The 20,875-nt window shown below is 32.9% G+C and overlaps 1 protein-coding gene and 2 long non-coding RNA genes across 6 annotated transcripts; 2 read left to right on the forward strand and 1 right to left on the reverse strand.

Moving 5' to 3' along the window:
* The first annotated feature begins 58 nt into the window (after positions 1 to 58).
* Positions 59 to 1,715, forward strand: LOC147908678 (uncharacterized). The gene is made up of 3 exons (XR_015546033.1): positions 59 to 669; positions 1,087 to 1,142; positions 1,334 to 1,715. It is a non-coding gene; the product is annotated as an uncharacterized LOC147908678 (long non-coding RNA).
* On the reverse strand, positions 1,376 to 20,708 carry Root (ciliary rootlet coiled-coil, rootletin). 4 transcript variants are annotated; one of them, XM_011062982.2, is made up of 27 exons: positions 20,456 to 20,708; positions 14,170 to 14,262; positions 13,013 to 13,234; positions 12,730 to 12,932; positions 12,097 to 12,481; positions 11,857 to 12,009; positions 11,257 to 11,559; positions 10,930 to 11,166; positions 10,722 to 10,858; positions 10,461 to 10,621; positions 10,247 to 10,377; positions 9,819 to 10,181; positions 9,176 to 9,535; positions 8,898 to 9,090; positions 8,419 to 8,778; positions 7,746 to 7,931; positions 7,425 to 7,669; positions 7,145 to 7,360; positions 6,667 to 6,868; positions 6,461 to 6,573; positions 5,982 to 6,158; positions 5,789 to 5,896; positions 5,535 to 5,714; positions 5,012 to 5,224; positions 4,644 to 4,949; positions 4,031 to 4,414; positions 1,376 to 3,897 (listed from the first exon to the last, which is right to left on the reverse strand). In XM_011062982.2, the coding sequence occupies exons 1-27, from the start codon at positions 20,462 to 20,464 to the stop codon at positions 3,619 to 3,621; spliced, it is 5,919 nt and encodes a 1,972-aa protein (XP_011061284.1). In that variant the 5' UTR covers positions 20,465 to 20,708; the 3' UTR covers positions 1,376 to 3,618. The 4 variants fall into 4 exon arrangements, with proteins under 4 accessions (XP_011061284.1, XP_087265191.1, XP_087265190.1 ...); XM_087409065.1 differs by lacking the exons at positions 14,170 to 14,262; positions 20,456 to 20,708 and adding an exon at positions 13,630 to 13,669; XM_087409064.1 differs by lacking the exons at positions 14,170 to 14,262; positions 20,456 to 20,708 and adding an exon at positions 13,571 to 13,660.
* On the forward strand, positions 14,410 to 20,338 carry LOC147908679 (uncharacterized). Its single transcript, XR_015546034.1, has 2 exons — positions 14,410 to 18,497; positions 19,784 to 20,338. It is a non-coding gene; the product is annotated as an uncharacterized LOC147908679 (long non-coding RNA).
* Positions 20,709 to 20,875: the final 167 nt, after the last annotated feature.

The following is a 20,875-nucleotide window of genomic DNA, read 5'->3' on the forward strand; positions in this document are numbered from 1 at the left end:
CCAAAATTCACTGTCAGCGCTGAAAATCTACAGTTTCGTATATAGTACATTTTCAGCATTAACAGTGAATTTTAGAACAGCCTCAACTGTTGAGTCCATTGAACACACAGTCGTTCTGATTCTGGTCAAACTTGATTTTCAAACTTCTCCGCCATTTGTCCAATTTCACTATGGATTTATCTAGAGTCTCTAGAAATAGACTACTAAAAGTAGACTACTAAGGATACAGTCAACGCGATGCTGCGAATGCTTTGAAGTGTTTTTTAATTGATCAGTTTGTAAAATTCTTTCTTCTAATTGTCCATCAAATGCTTCAAATCATTTGTAACGAGACTTTGACTACAGCCTAGAAGTAGTCTACTTCTAGGGACTCTAGATTTGTCCAATGCGTCTAGTTGTGATGAGTGATCCAGCGTGATGTCGCTAGTGTCGCATTTCGCCATAACGTATTTTTCGCCTTGCTCTATCATGAAAAAGCGCGCGTCGGGACTGTTAAAAGTGCAAAACGTCGCAATTTTCGACAATCTTGGCAAAAAATAATTAACACCAATATCATGCTACTAAAGGATTGTGCAGTAATCGTGAAATACAATCGTGCGCTATATCGTGCACGAAAAATGTATGAGAAGGCTACGTAAAGAGGAAAAACAATTGAAACGCGCAACAGCAGTGAGTTGATATTTAATTTTATAAATATATAATTTATTCAACAAAAAATGTCTAAAATCGGGTCATAGGCGTTTTCTGTATCTAAAAGACGACTTATGCCCAATGTTTTCACCAATGTAGATTAATTTTAATTTCAGTTCTCAACTTACTCTTCATCTTTTTCTAGTTCTAAAGATTAGAAAGAAAGGACGAGGAAGTTGAACCGAAACTAAAATTAATCTACATTGATGGAAATGGGCATTAAAGACGTTTTATGTCATAATTTTAGACTTTGTGTTGTTTGAATTACTGTTATAAGAATATGTTCAAAATTTGCTGCATTATATGTATAGATATATTTTCAAAAATATGAACATAATATAAAATATTAATATACTTAATAATAAACATTAATATAAAATAATTTTTTGCACGAAGATGGCAATGAGAGTAGCTGTACGTGCAGAGGAAAACCTATTGGAACACAGGAATTAGTGAGTAATATTTTATTTCAAGTATATAATTTAATGTCATATCAGTATTTTTAATTTGTTGTACTATGTATATATTGGGTCATCTAAAAAGTATCCGCGGTTTTTTAGATGACCCAATATATATATATATATATATATATATATATATATATATATATATGAATATAAAATATGATTTTTTTTATGCAAAGATGGCAGGGGTGACTACATGGAAAGAAAAGACAATTGGAACGTGCGGTAGTGGTGAGTGATATTTAATTTCAAATATATAACTTAATGCCATAACAATGATATTTTCAAGATTTGCCGTACTATATATATGTATATATATTTCTAAAAATGTGAACGTGAATATAAAACACGATTTAACGATATTACAACATACATATAATATTCCTACATGATTCCTTGCATCTAAAAAAAGCGTCCTTTTTCAATAAATTCTTTGGCGTTTTAATTAAACGCAGCATGAAAATACATTCGCACGATCGATCTATCATGATGATGTTTGATTGATAAATTCGAGATGCGATACATTTGATGTGATACATTTGATTAAAAAAAAAAAAGAAATATATATTTCGCCGAGAGGATCGCTTTTCCTTTGCAGAAATCCAATTTAATATTAAAAATTACTTATTTTAGGTGTTAAAAGCATTGAATAATAAAAATGCTTTTAGTCTTTAAATAAGTAATTAATCACTATCCTTCAGTGTTAAATTTCTAAGTTTCCTCATCACTTATAAATTTTAATACTGGAAAGTAATGATTAACTATTTATTTTGAGTATTAAAAGTATTGTAACTTATTGCTTTCAATACTCAAAATAAGTAATTAAAATGACGATTTTGAAGTATTAAATTAGATTTTTGTGGTGGATAATTGCCACGAATAATCGAGTCAACTTAAAATTTTTTCTGACGACCATAATTTTCTTCGAAATTTCTTATCTGGGCAAATTTTGCGCCATAGACGCGCGAAGATAAAATATATGATATATTTTCCTTAAGCTTTCGGTCATTCCGCATCACAAGTTAGGCTCAACCGAGGCAGATTACATTTTAGAACTACATTTGCAGGACTGGATGTCTATATTCTCAATAATAAAGAACAGACACAGTCCGTCTCGCTGTCATCTATGTCTGTATACTTTTGAAGTTCGCTCCTTCTTATAGCACGCCGTTCTCTACGTTTACGTTTGTACACTTTACGTTAGTAAATGTACTCAGTGACTTTATATCTATCTGATAATCGAAAGCGTATCTCTACAATGCTCTCTTGTTTGCTGATTTACTTTGGTCTCGGAACGAGACTAAATAAAACATAGCATCTTTTCTCTTTACTGTCGCCGCCTACTTTTACAAAAGCACTTCTTGTTATGTGAATCATCAGCGCCTACACACTTGTTGTACACACTTTACTCTTTCAATACGAGTCTGTCATAAAGTGAATATATTGTGTTAGTATCTAAATTAAATAAATTCGTAAGTTTAAATTGGTCAGTAATAATACCAATGGACGGATTGTGAACTAGTATACTCAATTTATGTTAACACTTATTTGCTGTAAAGTCTTTGTTAAGAATATTAAATAATAATAGTTTATACATTAATATTAGGTATAGTAAAAAGAAATCCATTATTTCTCCAATAGATGGCTTTAGTAATCTGTATCACGCGTAGATGAGATACAGATTACTAAAGTCATCTATTGGAAAAATAATGGATTTCTTTTTACTACACCTAATATATCCTTTTTTTGAAGAGAAAATGTTAAATATTTTTATATGTTAATATATATTTTTTAGATAAATGAATTAATGAAATGATAAATTATAGTGAATGATTTTTTTTTAATGTTTACTAATTGTTAAATATTAAACTTTTATGCAATAATTTCTTTATAACGGATAAACAAGAATTGAGGTAGTGAAACAAAATTGCAATTATCACTATTAATTTAGCTAAGTACTCTTGTAAAGTGTACATATCACAAAAACTTTCACATATTTCATTCACGTATTAATAAATTATATGAAATATGTCTGGATCTCCAATATAATTATTGGAAGCATAAAATTCATATAAAGTAAAATCGTTAAAAATTCAATATATTCAATATATAGTATATAAAAAAATTGTATATAAAATAAAATATAGTTATCGAAAAATCCACGATTGTCCCAATCATATGAGTATCAAGAAGTGCTATGAATTCATCGCGGTAGTTTGTTGATGTTATATATGCTTTTTATAATGACTTTGATGTGCAATGCTCGAGCACTCACTGAACAATATATGCGAGAGTTAATTATACTCCATATTCTCGAGAAATATGAATTAGTAAGTACTCATATATTGATATAAATATCCAAGTGTAGTATACAAGTATTGCACTTGAAATATATAAGTACTACGCTTGATATATGTATACTGGCAGTTTGCAAAGAAAATTCAGTCCACAATTACTTCTTATATTATTTTAGTTGTGACGGAGTGCTGGATCTGTAAGACGGTGGGGCAGGTAAAGCTAATGACGGTGGTAAACTAGCAGTACTCGTCACAGTAGAGTCCAATTTACGCGCTTCGTGTTCCAATAATACCGCATCCAATGACGGATCTTGAGCCACGGTTCTCAAAGAGTCGCCCAACGCTTGTCGCAATTGTTGCATCTCTCTACCGGCTCGTGAGCTCCGTAAAACGTACAATTGTCTGCGCTTTATCTCCTGATTGAGTTGTTCTCGCAACAATTGTATCTATAAAAAAATTTGCATTTTATTTATATGAATTTATGATCATTAGATGACGATAGATTACTTGCATATTCATTTCAATATAAATATTTAAAATAGGCGAAATATAAATATGTATAAAAATAATAATATATACCTGATTTTCCAAACGCGATACTTGCTGACGATGGCTCTGTTCTCTTGCCTCTAATAATTTCTCGGCTTGCAGTTGCGCGGCTCTGATCCGTTCTAATTCACCGCATCTATCTCGACTCATATCCAATAATGAATGAGAGGAATGCATGTAAGTTGATTTCACGCGTATAAGTTCGGCTTCCTTCTCCGCTAATTGAGTTTCCAATTTGCGTATCTTCAATCTCAGTTCTCTATTTTCATGCTCCAAATTGTCAAGACTGTAACTAGTGCCCAGGAGTTCTATATGTGCTTTCTCCGGACGTTCATAACTCTTACTTCGAATACTAGTCTTGCTCGCAGCAATTTGACGCTCTAAATTACGTTTGTCAGCTTCTAACAACTTCACCTAATTACAAGATATATTTTGTAAATATAGAAAGTTCAATTTTTTTATATTTAAGATCTGTTCTTTGTAGATAAAAAAAACTAGTGTACACTTAAATTAGATTCAAAATGAAATAAATATTTTGAAGTTTGATAAATAAAAGCGAGATCAAAAATTTTAGTGCAACGACAAAGAATAGGCCTGTATTATTCTTTGATTTTTGCAATATTTGTCTACAAAGCATGCTTACTTTGTCGTTGAGAGCTTCTACTTTTCCTCTCATCTCACTCCTTTCTCTTTGAGCAGTTTGCAATTGACGTAATAGATCTTCATCCTTAGTCGCACCACTTTCTGGTGGCCACGTAGACAATCTTAATTGCGATTCTAAAGCTGATCGCTGTACTTCATTATTGGCTAGCTCATTCTGCAGCCGTGCATTTTGATCAATCAATGATTGATTGGTATGCTTTAAATTACTCAAAGATTGTTGAGCTGTTTCCAAGCGTTCAGATAATATTCTACGATCATTCTCAGTATTCGAAAGTTGTTTCTGTAGCTGAAATACGATACGTAGATTTACAATTTAAAAAAAAGAAACTTCCATTAACAGTGTCTTACCTGTTTGAGCTTCTCATTGTTACTTTGAGAGGAAGTAGTAACCTCCATTACATTCTGCCGTAACAGATTTATTTCACTCTTGAGTTCGGTTTCCGTAACAGACGCTTTCTCTAATGATAATTTTAATTGTTCTATAGTAGATTTTAACGAGGCGCAACGTTCCTCTAAACCTGCCATGGTACGACTTTGCGTGTCAAAGCGATCCTGTAATTTCTAAAAAAAAATATTAATAAAGCATTAATAAAATTTACGTTTAAATTTCTAAAAACTGTCGAAGACATATATTAATTCGCACTTTATTTTTATCGATAAATGCGTGCATTTAGCATGTAATTTATCTTACATATACCATATAAAATCTTAGAAATATATATACGCGCAATTATCGATAAAAGTGAGATATGAATAAATTATTGTCTTTGTAATTATTATAATTAATGTACTGATTCATATATTACGCTCTTATTAAAATACAGATTACTGTAAGCAATTAAAACGCTAATTGAAAGTGCTTCTATCTTACTTGAATATGCGCTTCTTTTTCTTGCAACATCATTTGCAATCTTTGGAGATCGCCGTCTAAAGACATTCTGTGCAGTTCCATCTCTGTTGCGCGAGAATCGCTATGACGAACTTCTTTCTGAAGATTACGCTTTTCTGATTCCAATCTGTTCAATTCTTGTTTCATTTTCTCTAACTTATCCTAAACAAACGCAAAATTATATGCACTGAGAAATTGTATGTAGCGATTGTGAGAATGTTTCTTCTAGATTGTACCTCGTACTGGGATTTCTCGTCCGAATCGGCGCTCATCTTTATTTCTAGGGTTGTAACCTTTTCGCATAATTTTTCGCACTCTTCCGTCTTTTGTTGAAATGCAGCCAACTAAAAAATAAATGAAAATATTAATTCTTTTTTCTTTAGTAATATACACAAAACACATGTCTATGTTTTACTAAGTAAAAGATACCTGTGCTTGATAGCTAGTTTGTGTTTGAGTTAGTTTTGCTTCCACAGATTTTTTCTCTTCTTGAAGCGTGCGAATGTTAGTCAGAAGGTTGTTGACTTTTACATCTGTGCTGCTTTGATTTTCTTGAGACTCTTTCAGTTGTTTCTTTAAACTACACAATTCTGTTTTGTAATCGTCCTGTAATATATCATTATATAGATTTTATTGTAATAAATCAATGTATTCACTTATTCATCACGGAAAGAACGGTATTGTTGAGATATCTCTAAAATTTTAACTAGATACAGATTTAAAAATAATTTTTGAATCATCAAAATAATTATGTTGGATACTCAAACTGGTTGCTAGAATGTCAAAACTTTTTGCAGCATTCCTAAACGTTTTAATGGTCCAATAAAATTATTTTCAAATCTGTATCTAGCTCTTTAGATACTTCAGCAAAATTGTTGTTTCCATATAATTGTCAAAGCCAAACGTACTCTCTCGCGTTCAATTTGGGCAACTTGTTGCATAAGCGATCGTACTCCTTTCCTTACGGCTTCGGGGTCAACATCCAGTATAACATCTCTGCTAGTGTCACCGTGATCTTGCGCTTAATCAAATTATGTTATATATTAATTGAATGTTATGTATTGTGGAATAATAATATATTATAGACATATATCAAAATAAAATTTTTTCTTACCACGTGCTGGGCTCCATCTTCTCGAAGGGCTCATCAATTTAAATGGCATGTTTACGCTTCCGTCCATTTGAATACCGGCGATACGGCGGAGCGTGGAACCTACACTGCTTAATTTCTGTTCTACTTCCTTTTTAGCAGTCTCCAATTGCGATAGTTGCGCGTCGAGAGCTCTTACCCTGCCTTCGGATCCTCCAAGGCGCGCCTGAGATTAGAAATACATTTTTTACCCTAATCAATATTCCAATGAATCTGAATATTTTTTTCAATTATGTTGTGAAAAATTATTTATAAATGCTTTTCAAAATTTTAAATAATTTTAAGTTACATAATCTTATTCCTTGGATTCTAATCTTTAAAATAAAAAAAATCATGTTTTTCAATTATGTTAATTTAAGCAAAGATACATTAATGTAAAGTACACTGGATTCGCGAATATCAGTTAAGAGCGAAAATACATCTCCATCTTTCTCGAAAATACCTTCAGCTCTTGAAGTTGCTGCGTGGCGTCGGCCAAGCAAACCTCTAGATTATGTTTCTGATCTTCCAATTTTCTTTCGCGACAGCGGCTATCCTCGAGCCGCACCAGCAACTCTTGCTCTCGTGCACGCCATCTTTCATCCTCTTCATCCGCTCGCCCGCGTAATTTTCCAAGTTCTTGTCGCGTAACTTCCAAACTATTATCCAAGTCGACTACCTGCGACAACGAAATTCATCCTATTGACTGAAGAAGTGAAGAATGGAGAAGTCTATTTCTTCACCTGTTTTTTAACTTGATGCAATTGCAGTTGTATTCGTTCTCTCTCTTCAATCTCGTTAGCCAATCTGGCCTGCAGTTCCTTCTCTTCATTTTGAGCTTGAGCATTGTTCTCATGGCATTTCTGCAGCTCATCTTGCGTGAAGCGAAGTTGCTGTTGCATTTGTAACGCTTCGCGTTCCATGTCGCGTACTTGTGCTTGCAGACGTGTCCTCTCGACATCCATGGTCGCTTTCGCGTCTTCCAATGCTAAACACGCATATTTTAACAGCTACTCTGAATTACTAAATATGTTTATATATCTATGAAAAAAAATAATACCGACTTGCTATTTTCTGGTATGACTCCTCCAATGTTCTTCCCTGTTCCCTTCTTTCGCTCTCGATTTGTTTAACGTGCTCCCGCAATTCCTTGTTACTGTTGTTGTATTTTTCTTTCTCATACGTGGTATCCGCTAACTGTCTTCGTACGTCAACTAAGTCTTTGCGCATTGTCTCATTAACGTTGTCAGCTGCAATAAAATGATAAATGTCTTTTTAATTTAAAAACTGGACTTTTTCCAATGCTTTTTCAATGTTTTTTCCATTGCGTATAACTTTTGTTTATTAATAAAGACACATTTATTTAGCTTGATATCATTGTATTTCTTTCATTGTTTTGATTGAAAAACATTTTTACAATATGTTCATTTTTATGAAAATCATAAACAATCGAATTGGATTATATTCTAATGTATTGTTCCCGTAGTATAGCGGTTAAAGATTAATGTCTATTTCTATACCAATGTAGATAAACTTTAATCTGAGTTTTATAGTTTTTATCTCTCTTTTTTTTTCTCTCTCTCTCTCTCTCTCTCTCTCTCTTTATAATTCTTTTCTAAGAATTAGAAAAACATAAAGACTAAAATAAATCGAGATTAAGTTAATATACATTGATAGAATTGAACATTAGACAACTACAAGTCGAGAAATGGAACTTTGATGAAGAAAGTATATTACCATCTTTGAGTTTTCTAATAGTATCGTGTAGTTGATTTTGCAATCCATCAACTTTATCCTCCGTCATGTGTAGTTGAACTTGTAATTCTTCGACCTCTCGCTGTGTAGATTCCCGTTCTTTCCAGAGCTCTTCTATTTTTAAATCAAGCTTCATCTTTTCTTCGTTAGCCTTCAATTTCGTCTCGTCTAGTTTTGTTTTGAGACGATTTAATTCATCGCGAAGTTGATTTGTATTATTTCGTTCTTGCTCGGCACGTGCTGCGGCCTCCCTCTTAACACGTTCTAAGGTGTTCTTTTCTTCTTCTAATTCACGCATAATAGTATCAATCTTTTCGATTAATGCTTGTTGGTCGTGATGAGCTATAATAAATTTAAATATATTTAAATTATATTGATTCACAACATTGTTGTATACTAAAAGTATTTTATAAAGATAATTAAGGCTTGATTAAGAGTATTAAAAAAAAAAAATTACATACCTATTAAAAGTGCCTGTTGTTTATCATTTTCGGCCCTAAGAAGTGCTTCCTCATGTTGCTTACACAAATTCTCTATATGTTGTTGCAACTCTTCTATTCGTTGTTGCAGCTGATTGATTTCTTCATTTTTCTCTCCCTCCACTTGTGATAAAGATTGTTGCAATCGTTTCTCTAAACTTATTTTTACTTGCTCCTAAAGATAATAAACAACGAATGAACGTATTATAGAAGTAACATGATAGAAAATCTTATAATTCCATAAATAGTTAATTAAATACTTTTTCATCGTTTATCTTCTTTATGCTATCTTCCGATTGTCTCTTCATATTAGATATAATTTGTTGAAATTCTGCGATCTGATCACCACTCTGTTGCGTAAGTGACTGTTTGATGTCTTGCGCACGTTTTTCACTATTATCCAATTCTTTCGTTAATCGCGTAACCTGTCCTTTAAAACTTTCTTGTTTTATTAATAACTCTTTAAGCTCCTTCTCTAACTGTGTTTTTTTAACATGCGTAGCTTCCAAATTGGTTTGTGTGTCAAACAGTACTCCTTCTAATATTTCCTTTTCAGTGCGCATTGACGCAAGCTGCTCTTGCAACCTTTGGAATTCTTTTTCATTTGTTTCCAAAAGTACCTGTATGAAAAATTTACCTTATTGTTTTGACAAAAATCGCTGTTTTCACTGTTTTGTTTCAAAAGTGACATAACTAAAAGAATAATTTTTTCAAAAAAGGAGAAAAACTATTTGGTAAATTGACAGAAAATTGTCTAATAAAAAAATATTGACATATTTTTTTAATTGTATCACTTTTGGCATATAAGGAAGCGATATAACAATAATATTAGTTAATTAATTAATTAGTTATTAATTAATATTAATAGCGCGTGTATTATCATTCTTAAGTAATCATTCTTGCCTGTTTTTCTTCATTATCTTTCACAAGATCTTTCAAGTTTCTATTTATTCGTGCATTCATTTCATTGGATTGTTCTAATCTTTGCCTAAGTCTCATGAGCTCCTCATTTAATGTCTCTTTCTTTCGCGCCAAGACCGACAATTGATTACTTAAATCGCTGCGTTCGCGAGTCACTTGACCTAATTCCATCTCCACTTTCTCCTTTTCTATCTCTAAAAATTTAATCTTTTCATTCAACGTAATCTTTTCAGATTCTACGTCAAGTCGAGTTTGTTCAGCTTGCAACAATTCTTTTCTCAATGAATTGAGATCACCTTGTTGATCGATGCACTGACTTGCAAGCTTATTTTTCTCGTCTGTCATCTACAATGAATCTATAATTAATACCAAATATAGATTAATAATGTTAGCCTTGATGATAATCTTACCTTTTTTAATTCTTCTTGCAATCTTTGCTTATCTTGCTCATGATTAGAGCACATCGCTTCCATTTTTATCAAAATTTCCTGTACATCTGATTTTTCCAACAGTATACGTTCCAATTCCAACTCAAGATCACCTAATTAAATTATTTACGTGAGATGTTTGTAATTTATTTGAAGGTCATAATTTGTAAATGGGAACACCTTTGCTTTGGAATACCTTTGCTTTTTTCGATTTGAGAAATTAATCCATCGGTTTCTAATTTCTGCTGTTCCAACATGTCCTTAGCAAGATGAGCTTTATTCAAATCTTCTCGCAGTGTCAAAAGCTCTTCTCTCATTTTACTGCATCTATCCTCTTCCGAACGTAAACTTAATTCTCTGGAAATAATTTTATAAAAAATATATGTAATAATTTGTAATATTTTGATAGAATTGAAATGATGGTTCATAAAATGCTTATTAAAATCAATTTATTTACTTTAAGTCGGCATCTTCCGATATTCTACCAAGCTCATTTTGTAAATATAACTTTTCATCTTCCAAGTTGTCACACAATTTTTGTAATTTATTATGGGTCTTCTGAAGTTTTTCGTAATTGTTTCTAAGAGCCTCCAGCTGTGTAACAAAAATTTTAGTGAAATATCAATAAATATGTAAACAAAATTAATGAATAATTTAAATCCTACCGTGCTATTAAGTTCCACTTTATTCTTATCCAATGCATTTTTCTCCAATTTCACAGTATCGAGACTTTTCTGCAGCATGTCCTTCTCTTGATCCAACTGTGTGCATTGTGAACGGCATATATCCAACTGAGAAATCAATTCCGCAACTTTGGTATTTAATGTTTGAGCATTTTCCTCCGCGGCGTCGCACTGTTTGCGCATTGCTAGTATCTGTTCCTTGTTCGTTTGTGATTTTATCTAATACAAAAAATTCGTGAATAGGGCATAAATTTAATCATACGAATAACGTAAAATTTCATTGTTTCTTTTATAAGACAATGCATATACCTGTAACTCGCGTATCGTTAATTGATACTTCTGCAGAGCCGCTCGTACCGCGCTTAATGTACTTTCAGCCAATGCCGGTATAGTGTTACTTCGCGTGCTTCTCTTCGGCGATCTCTGCTGCATCAGTGCACTGGGCGACAGGTGAATATGCGGGGATGCCTGCTTAGCATCGGTATCTCGGCTTTCAGCATCCTGAATCACAGCATGCGCGATGTCTCGTAATGCAGATTCAAGCACCTCAATATCTTCCTGCATGCGCCCGGTTTGAGTTACCGCCGCCTCAGAAACGCTACATCTTTCCTCCTACATATCGAAAAACACGCTGTCAAAATCTTATTACCATTAATTAATTCTTAGATCCTACTTTATATAGTTTTGTCATGTATTTACCTAGATAGTATAAAAAACATCGTATAAAAATTGATATATTATTAAATTTTTTTTTTAATGCCAATTATTGAGGAATATAATAATTGAAACAAGCAACTGTACGTATCTTTAATAAAAGTTATAGTATAACATAACAAAGTAAAAATTGCTCGGTATGTCACACCAGGAATGGCACCAAAGGATTAAATTTGAAGTAAAATCGATGCTCACTAAATTGCGAATTTCTCGAATAAACTGATCTATTCGATCATCTTTAGTACGAATTTCATGTTGATAGGCAGCGTGTTGTTGCTTGAGTGCTGCAATCTCTGTTTTCAAAATTGTCACAGCTTGTTCCTCTTCCTGTTGTATTCTTTGGGACGGCTAAAATAAGACGTATAGGAACAACGTAAAATTTCCACAACAAATAGATTATATACAATTATCAACATAATTGTAGAATGGTCTTACTGTGGATTGCGCCGCACTTGCTTGAAGTTTCATAGTAAAATTCGTACTATTGCACGCCGATGTCATTTCATTAGACGATGCAATAATTTCGTTCCGTATTTTGGCCAAATCTCTTTCCGTAGTAGATTTCATTTCTGCGAACAATCTTTTAACAGAAACAACATCACGCCATAGGTTGAGTAATCGATTATGCTCAGAGATGTAATATTCATTGAATGCCTGTTCTTCTTCCTTCCACTCCTCTTCCTTAATAGCCAACTCGTCTCTCAATATATCCCAATCATTGCTTAGTTTTTGCAAATCATTGGTTAACGCCTCATTTGTTTGATGAGATTCCTCGAGTTGATCCTTCAGAGACGCGTTTAGTTGCAAAAGTTCTTCACATCTGCAGAATAAAAGATGTCTTCAAAATGTAGCACGATTCTATATACCTATTTGATTTAAAGATGCTTAAAATTAATTTATATCAGAAGATCGGTAAACTATGATCTTCAAAATTATTATATTATATTTGGAATTTGTGGAAATTTCTTATATAAATTCCTTCATAATCTTACAAATTCTAAAATATTTCCTATGATCCTTTACAAAAAAAAAATTTATTCACTCCCAATTTATGATATTTCTACATACTTTCGTCGTTCATCTCCGAGTTTTTTCAAGGCAGTATCCAAGTCGTGAATTTGCTCCTCGCGTATATCCCGTAGAGTCTGATGGGCAGCCTCAAGCACAGTAGTGGATGATACTGTGGCTGTCGATGGTTTACTAGTGTCGCACGGAATTGTCTCTGCCATTTGATTCTCAAGTTCTGAACACCTCTGTTTATACTGCAAAACCTAGAGGATCTTCAATTGTTACTCGCTGTCGCCGATAAATCTATAATCTTTAATAAAAAAAAAAGATCAGCAATACTTGCTTTAGCTTGTAACCGTGAAACGAGGGCAGCTTGGTGTTGCTGAGCCTGCCGATATGTATCCAAACGTCTTTTGTAACTCGCGGTCTCCTCTTCCAAACGATGACGGAGTTCATAATTTTGTCTGACTAAAGCGTCTGGCGACAGATCTTCATCACTATTTTGTTCTTCTATAGCACCCCCGCTGCGTGCAGAATCCATCTTACTTCCACTGCTTCGTTCCGTCTGTACATACATAATTTTCTGCTGCATTTTACATTGTCACATAAAATAGTGTTCTGTTTTTATTCGATTAAAAACGCTTTTATATTTCACTCTCGCACCAGAACATTAAATTCAATTTTTTTGTTAATTCAATATGAAAGAAAATAATAAAGCGAAAGGAATTGTATACGTACAAAGTAAAACATATTGTTAATAAGAACTTATTTATTTTTTTTATTATAGATTTTCATTCAAAATTATTTTTAAAAATTTAAATATGATTTATCCTTCAAGTTCAATATTATCAATAATTATTTTTATTATTATGTAAATAAATATTATCTTGATAATTTATACAAATATGTAATAAAAATATAAAGGGATGGTGTATCAAAAGCACACGCGAAATCATGTACATGTTCAAACTTGGTTAGAATCCTGTTTATTGTTTATTACGAGTTGTTATGGCAATGGTGACGTCACATTCATTGGCGTAATCAACTGCTCCACCATGAAAATTATGTGTAGATAGAATTTTTATTAGCACACGTTACTGTATGAAAATTTTATAGAATTGAATTGATAAATAAAATTTTATTTTAAATTAAACTAATTTTATTTAACTAATTTTGATTTCTAATACAAAATATAATTTTAAATTGCAATAACTGTGTGTTTGTTCCACATCAGATTTGATCATATATGTATTATTTTACATTTTATTATCGAAATTGAGAATTTGAGTTTTTGTATATTAATGTTTATAATTATATATATATATGATGACCTAGATAATGAAATATTTTTAATTAATTTAATTATATCTAAATTACGTATTTTTCGTTCTATATATAATATATTCTATATATAGTTTTTAAAACATTCACAAGTTTCTCTAATTTTTCTATAGAACTATGATCGGTGCTCGCATTTACAATGCATTGTTCTTTTTTTACCTCCTTGGTTTTAGTAGAAGCTCTGAGAAACGGTGGCCGCCGCCTCTCCATCTGTCCTCGTGCCGATAATTGAGGAGTTCCTTTCGAAACTGGCTGCAACACATGCGTAATTCCTTCGGATTAATAAGCAATATGTTATTTTTATATCTTTATTTTAAGTTCGAAAACTATCCTTGAGTGCAATCTGCCTTCTAAGTATTAAATACTTTCTAAGTATTAAATACTTTCTGCATATTTTATGTATTTTTTTTTTGTAGAGAGAATTCTGTAATTGCTATTTTGCTGGATTTTTAACGAGTTATGCACTCGAGCTTATCGTAATTGCCCTGATTGCAGAATTTGTTTCTCATTTGAAATATTTTGCCGGATATATTAACTAATTAAGCTGATAAAAACAACAAGATTAATCTGCATTTTTCCAATTTGATTTTTTTGCCTGTAGTTCCTAATAATTGAACTCTCCGGGCGTCGATATGCATTTCAACATTTTGAACACATTTATAATTATGCTAGGTCAGCTTGTTTATTGATTGTAGTATGAAGACGTTTTTGCTATCAAAATACGCTGTTATCGCGATAAGACGAAACAAACTGACGAAAAGAGATTCTAAACATTTTCTATGTTTTGTCTCCCTCGTTACATTTTTTATCTCTATCGTTTTGGGATGAAATGTATATTACTGAGATAATATCTAATTTATTATAAGAGGACCGCAATTACTGTCCAAATTAGATGTTGCAATCAAACTCTTTTCCAGTGTAATGTTGTCACATTAGTTTGAAGAAATCATTGATATAATGACGCACAATGTCCCGACACTTAGTTTCCTGTATACCGTTGATGAAACGCAATGTTAATGCATGAATTATCAGACTTGCGGTTTATCTCACGGCGGGTATTAACCAGGCATATAAGCCAGGTGTTAAATTCTCATGGGGTATTGGTAACCGCCTACGATCGCACGAATGAATGGCTGCTGGACGCGCCACGAAACCATTGCGAGATTTACCTATACAGAATCGATTGACTACTTTACTCTTTATATCCATTGTTATTGTTTTAAAAAACTCGGCAATAAACTATTATTATCACGATAAGATAAATCATAAATTTTATGAAGTCTAAGGCTTCTAACGTCAAGAATTCAATAGATTTTATATATCCATTTCAAATAGTAGTCTTTATCGCAAAAAAAATGTAATTTTTAGAAACAACAGTTTTTAAATTTAAAAAATTTCTGTTAATATGTAAACATCTTTTCATGACGCAAACAATAATTAATATGACAAGAGTAACTTGTGATTGATATGCTCGCGTCAGATTACTGAACGCTTCGAAAACTACGATCTGGGATGAACACGCAGAATTTTCATTAATCTACGATCAATGGGGTCTATGTTAGGATGACGTTATCCAGTAGAAGTGTGTCGCCGGTTTATGTGGCATATTTAAATCATCGTGACAACTTGAAGTCGTATATAGGAAGTTTTCATTTCGGGAAATCAAGCCAGTGGCGTATTTGCTGGTGATATCCTGGCAGACCAGACTGGGCATATATTGATTGGTGCCATTCAGTGCCTGGCAGTGGCGCGAGCTTCTTCTACTTCCTATTCGCTCAGATGCTAGATACTAGAAGCCCTTCGTAGGGAAGACAAAAATTAGACACGGACTCGTCGTACTCGAGTTCGGGGCTTTGCCTCGAAAGAGGGATCCGATTTCCTTTGTAGGAAAGACGTAGAAAACGAGAGGAAGCAAACAGCTAGGAACAAGTTGTTTCGTTGTGCAATTTGTGCGATGTTGAAAAATTTAGAATTTTTCGATCATTCAAAAAATCTTTTAACGATATGGCATGCTCAACTGTTTTCCAATACTTATGTATATCTTTTTTATTAATCCTCCACCTACAACTAAAGTCTTTAAAAGAATCATTGTTATCTTGATTGAATTTTGAAAAATTTTTTGAGATTTTTATATAATTTGGAACAATAACAAAATTTGCTTTGTTTCTCGACCTCTATTATTGAGAGAAGAGTTAAAGTTTATGTTATCGGCAAAGGATTAATAAAGATACGTACATTTGTTTGATATCGTTCCTTAATATTTGTCATTTTGATCGAAAAAAATTGTTTACAATAGAACAACGCAAATATCTCTTTTTGATATTCCGTTATAGCGTCGACCAATTTAAACGTACACATTTATAAAAATACATTCCGTTTATTGGAAGCGCACGTGCTGCAAGAAACGTAATTTAACATTGGACTTTGAGATAATTCCAATAATTTCAGATAATCATATTCGTCACACGAGTGACAAATGAAGTGCGGAAATGTCTGATTCAAAGTATAAAACTTCGTTTCGGTATCAATGGCGACCCAGACTGGAGAGGCTTCATTTATTATATCTCACATGATAGCGGGTATCTCATAGGCAGTAACATTTTTTTTTTTTTTACGAAAGAGGAAGGCAAAAATGTTGATTTTTAAGTCTGATCACTCGCGGTTCTCGTGTCGATTGATAGCCGCATTGTAAGAAGGTCGTTCGAAGTTCTAATGAGAAACGTAATTCCAAGTTTGTTATGGAATCTTTTCCTTTTTTTTTTCTTCCTTCCGTGAAATTTCCGCCATGAGACCTCATTGAGGGGCAGCGATCGAGGCGGTTCAAACCGTGTCTGCCTGTCTGTATCTGACAAGTGGGTTTTTTGCAGACTATGACTTCATGGGTCAGCGAGTATCGTCTTTTCTCTTTTCTCATTTCATTCCGACGATAAGCACGTTGTGGAGAATTGTGCACGGATTTTTACTAGAATGTGGGGGAGTCTGTTCTCCTTCTTCCCTTTTTTTGTTTCTTTTCATTTTTTCCTTTTCTGTCAAAACGGAACAAAGTCAAGAACACGATACCGAGAACTTTCTCATAAAAAGACATAAAGACCGAATTCTTTTTGATCATGTATTGTGTATGAAATTTACGGAATAATCAGAAAACACGGATTTCAGCATTATGCTGATTGAGAAAAGTAGTTAATACGTAAACGGGAGATGATAAGGTCTACCATGTCGCAACATGAAGGAATTCGGAATGATGCACGGACATTTGTGGTCACGCAGTTTCATAAAGGATGGTCTATCTTTATCTTTGACTCACGCACAGATCGCACCAATTCTCATTTGGCGTTATCGTATATGTGTCACGAACTTCATTAAGAGATCAATTAAGATTTTATTATTATAAGACCGAAAGGCACTCTTAGAGGACTAATCTTCTAATTCCTACTAATCTTCTTCGTGATAACATTTCCCGATGGCACGCTATCACTTGCTGTACTAAAGGAAAAAATGAGAGATTATGGAAAATGTCTTTGCTCCATATATATGTGTTAAACATATCGTACACGTGATTTTGTTACACATCAGTGTTAAAAATTAAAAAATCAACCAAGAACTCCTAACATGCCAAGTATCCTTACGATAACCGCTTTTGGAATTTCTGGTAACATTTCAAAATACTTCTATTAATGGTCGATTTTTATCCAGTACCTTTGTAATCGACCTCTTTATTTGCGGATTTTATTGCATTATCGACACAATTTTATCATTCCGACGTGAAGTCCAGAAGAAATGAACAAAAAAAAGAAGTAATCGTTTCTTACGGAAATTACTGATCAATGTCACCTGATTAACATTCGAAGTTTAATTACTAAATATCACCTGAATTATTAACTCTATCGACCGGCTTTTATATTTGACATGTAATTTATTTTCTTACTATTTTCTTCAATATTTGATGATTTTATCTGTCAATGTAAGATCTTTTTTATTTTTGAGATTTTTTTATCATATTGATCAGATGATGTAAACGTGTACTAAATTTGAACTGATCAGCAAGGTTAATATAAAATATGAAATCATAAGAAAATAAAAATAATAAGGAACATGTATATTACATGTAGATTACACATTTTATATATGTACATAAAAAATAAAATATTTTTGTTTATCTGATTTGAAAGTTCAATTAGAATGTTACATCAGCGCAGTTGATACAATTATATAACGCTAATGAACATTGCCCGCAATGATCAGTAAACAGATCCGTTTTTAGAATTGTGTAAGACAAGATATGCGATAACATTTTTTGTGATTTGTTTCAAAGTAAAACGCATTCGGCGTTTATAAAAGTCTGCGTTATTCCGATCGCGAAAGAATTTCTTGCAATGAGATTGACTTATTATGCAGTCCTGCGAGGCCCTCAGAAAAAAACGGTGTTACAAAGGAATATTGTACCCCGTCACGTATGTGTCGTATCGATCGAACTTCTCAACACCATGGTGAGTGTGTCAGTGCACGCGTGTTAAAGTGCGCAACCTATGCATTTCGTGTAGGTACATATGAGTAGGTACGCATATGAGTAAACGTAACTCACAGCATATGTCACGCGCATTTGCGATTCTCATCGATGATGATGTAACGATCGCGAGAAAAAAGAAAGAATTTCTTCGTCCAATAAAGAATCTTCGTTAAACGTTTGATTTATTTGTTCACACTCTAAAAAATATTAGTGTGGACTTAACATCATGGATTTTAAATCTACATCATGATGATGTAATTGATTTAAAATTCATGGTGTTATAAATTCACACCATGTTGATATTGACAACACGTTGAGAATTGTATATTAGATGGTATTAAGTCCACGCTGATATTTTGAGCATAAAAACTGAAAACAGACGCGCTTACTTTTAGCACATACTGATGAGAATTGTATGATCGCATTCAGCGTCAAATGTGAGATACGTCTCTGACAACATTTTTATCTCGTGTATACGGTACATATGATTTTGTATCGAAAACATGTGTAACATACCGGACACGTGACTGGTGAATGAGCTTGTGAGAGAATGAATCCCAGTTCATGAATAGATTATTATGATTTTACATCGACACTCCCCTTTGCAACGAATGCGTCATACTCTGTGAAACTGTCCAGTGGTCATTCTCCATTACGATTACGAATGGATACTTTTTGCAATATATATTAATTTGATGTAAAAGATTTGCACCAACATTTATCATGGAATGTTAACTCATTAAATATGATTAAAAATTAAATTATCAAAGCAATTTTTATTAAGCAAAGTAGTTTCTGTTGATTGCAATATACTTTTTCATTTTTTAAAAATCTATCTTTTGAAAAAAACTCTGTATGCCAAAATCTTTAAATTGGATTTCAATAAAAATTTTTTTTATACATTATCAATCTAATACGCGAAAAACAACATAATTACAGTATTTTTTTACATTTGTGTATCTTTAAATAAATAAAAATAAAAATTAATTTTTGTATAATACAATAAATAATTTCGAAAAATGAACAAAAAATATTAAAGTAAAAATTTTAATTATAGTTTTATAATTAATTAACTTTTACATTTATACCAATTGAATCGTGAGAGAATTGAACAGTAATAGGATCTCTTCGCCATACCATCAGTATTTGTGCAGTTCGAGATAATGAAAGGAGTCAATCAACTCTCGCTGGCGCGGAACTAGTTAACCGATGTTACTAACGATTTCATTTCTACACTCTCAGCGAGCGCTTAATTGAACTTTACAGGACTAACCGCTTGTTTGAAGACTTCGTCGATCAATTGCATGATAATGGCGGTGTATGTAATTAGGTATCGGAAATCCACACCTAATTATGGATTCAATTGTCTTCAGATCAGACGATTTAATCTTGGGAAACGAAGGTGTTATATCGTGTTAATATTAATAAATGCATAGTTATTAAAAATATATAAAACGTGTAATTATGAAAAAATATTTTATTTGCTTCACGAATCCTTAAAGTTTCACAAAGTTCCATATTTCCTTGTTAATTATTACAACATAATTTTTTTATAAAACCAGATGTAAATATAAAAGACAATCGATTTTAATTGCATTTCAGCCACCTACTTATTTTTTTTTCGTCACATTTTTTTCTATAAATTCAAAACTATATCTATTTATTTCAATGCAGAAGTATATAAAAATTCAAAACAAATAGCTCTCTCTCTCTTTGATAATTTAATAACTTATACACTTAATAGTATTTTGACTCATAGATAGTTTCGGAACAACAAAACATATTTTAGAGTATTCCTTTTTTATTATAAAAAATATTAAATTCCTTGTTTAAAAAATTAATATTTATTAATAATCTATTTTTATATTATATATATATAATAATTTGATGATTTTATATTAATAATTAAAAATAAAAGAAAATTGGAAAATAACTCACCCGCGGCATCTTTAAAGCGTGTCTCGATACTCTCGATGTTCGAATTGGCGTCGCGATGCTTTCCCGCAAAAAGGACTGCAAGCGAGCGTTTTATTTGGCGACGAAGGAAGACGGTTGGCGGCGGTACGGTTTTCTCAGGGCTTCTCGACTGCAACCCTAACAGCGGGGGTGCGATCGCTTGCGTTCGCCACGAACGGTGGGACTTCACTGAGGCGGCGTCGATGGATCGGCGTCGCGACGCTTCTGCCGTTTTGTTCCTGAGGATCCCACCGCGGGTGGCGGGATCGCGTGCCGTGCACGGCGTCTGAACGCGGTTCCCGTTTGCGCCGCAAGTCAACGGGGACGGGGGTGCCGTATACGAGGGTGTCTCAACACACGTACCCTCCCACGAGAGCGGCAACATAGAACGTGGTGTGAATA

This window comes from Acromyrmex echinatior, chromosome 8, assembly GCF_024713525.1.
Source record: "Acromyrmex echinatior isolate Ae372 chromosome 8, ASM2471352v2, whole genome shotgun sequence".
Taxonomy (NCBI): domain Eukaryota; kingdom Metazoa; phylum Arthropoda; class Insecta; order Hymenoptera; family Formicidae; genus Acromyrmex; species Acromyrmex echinatior.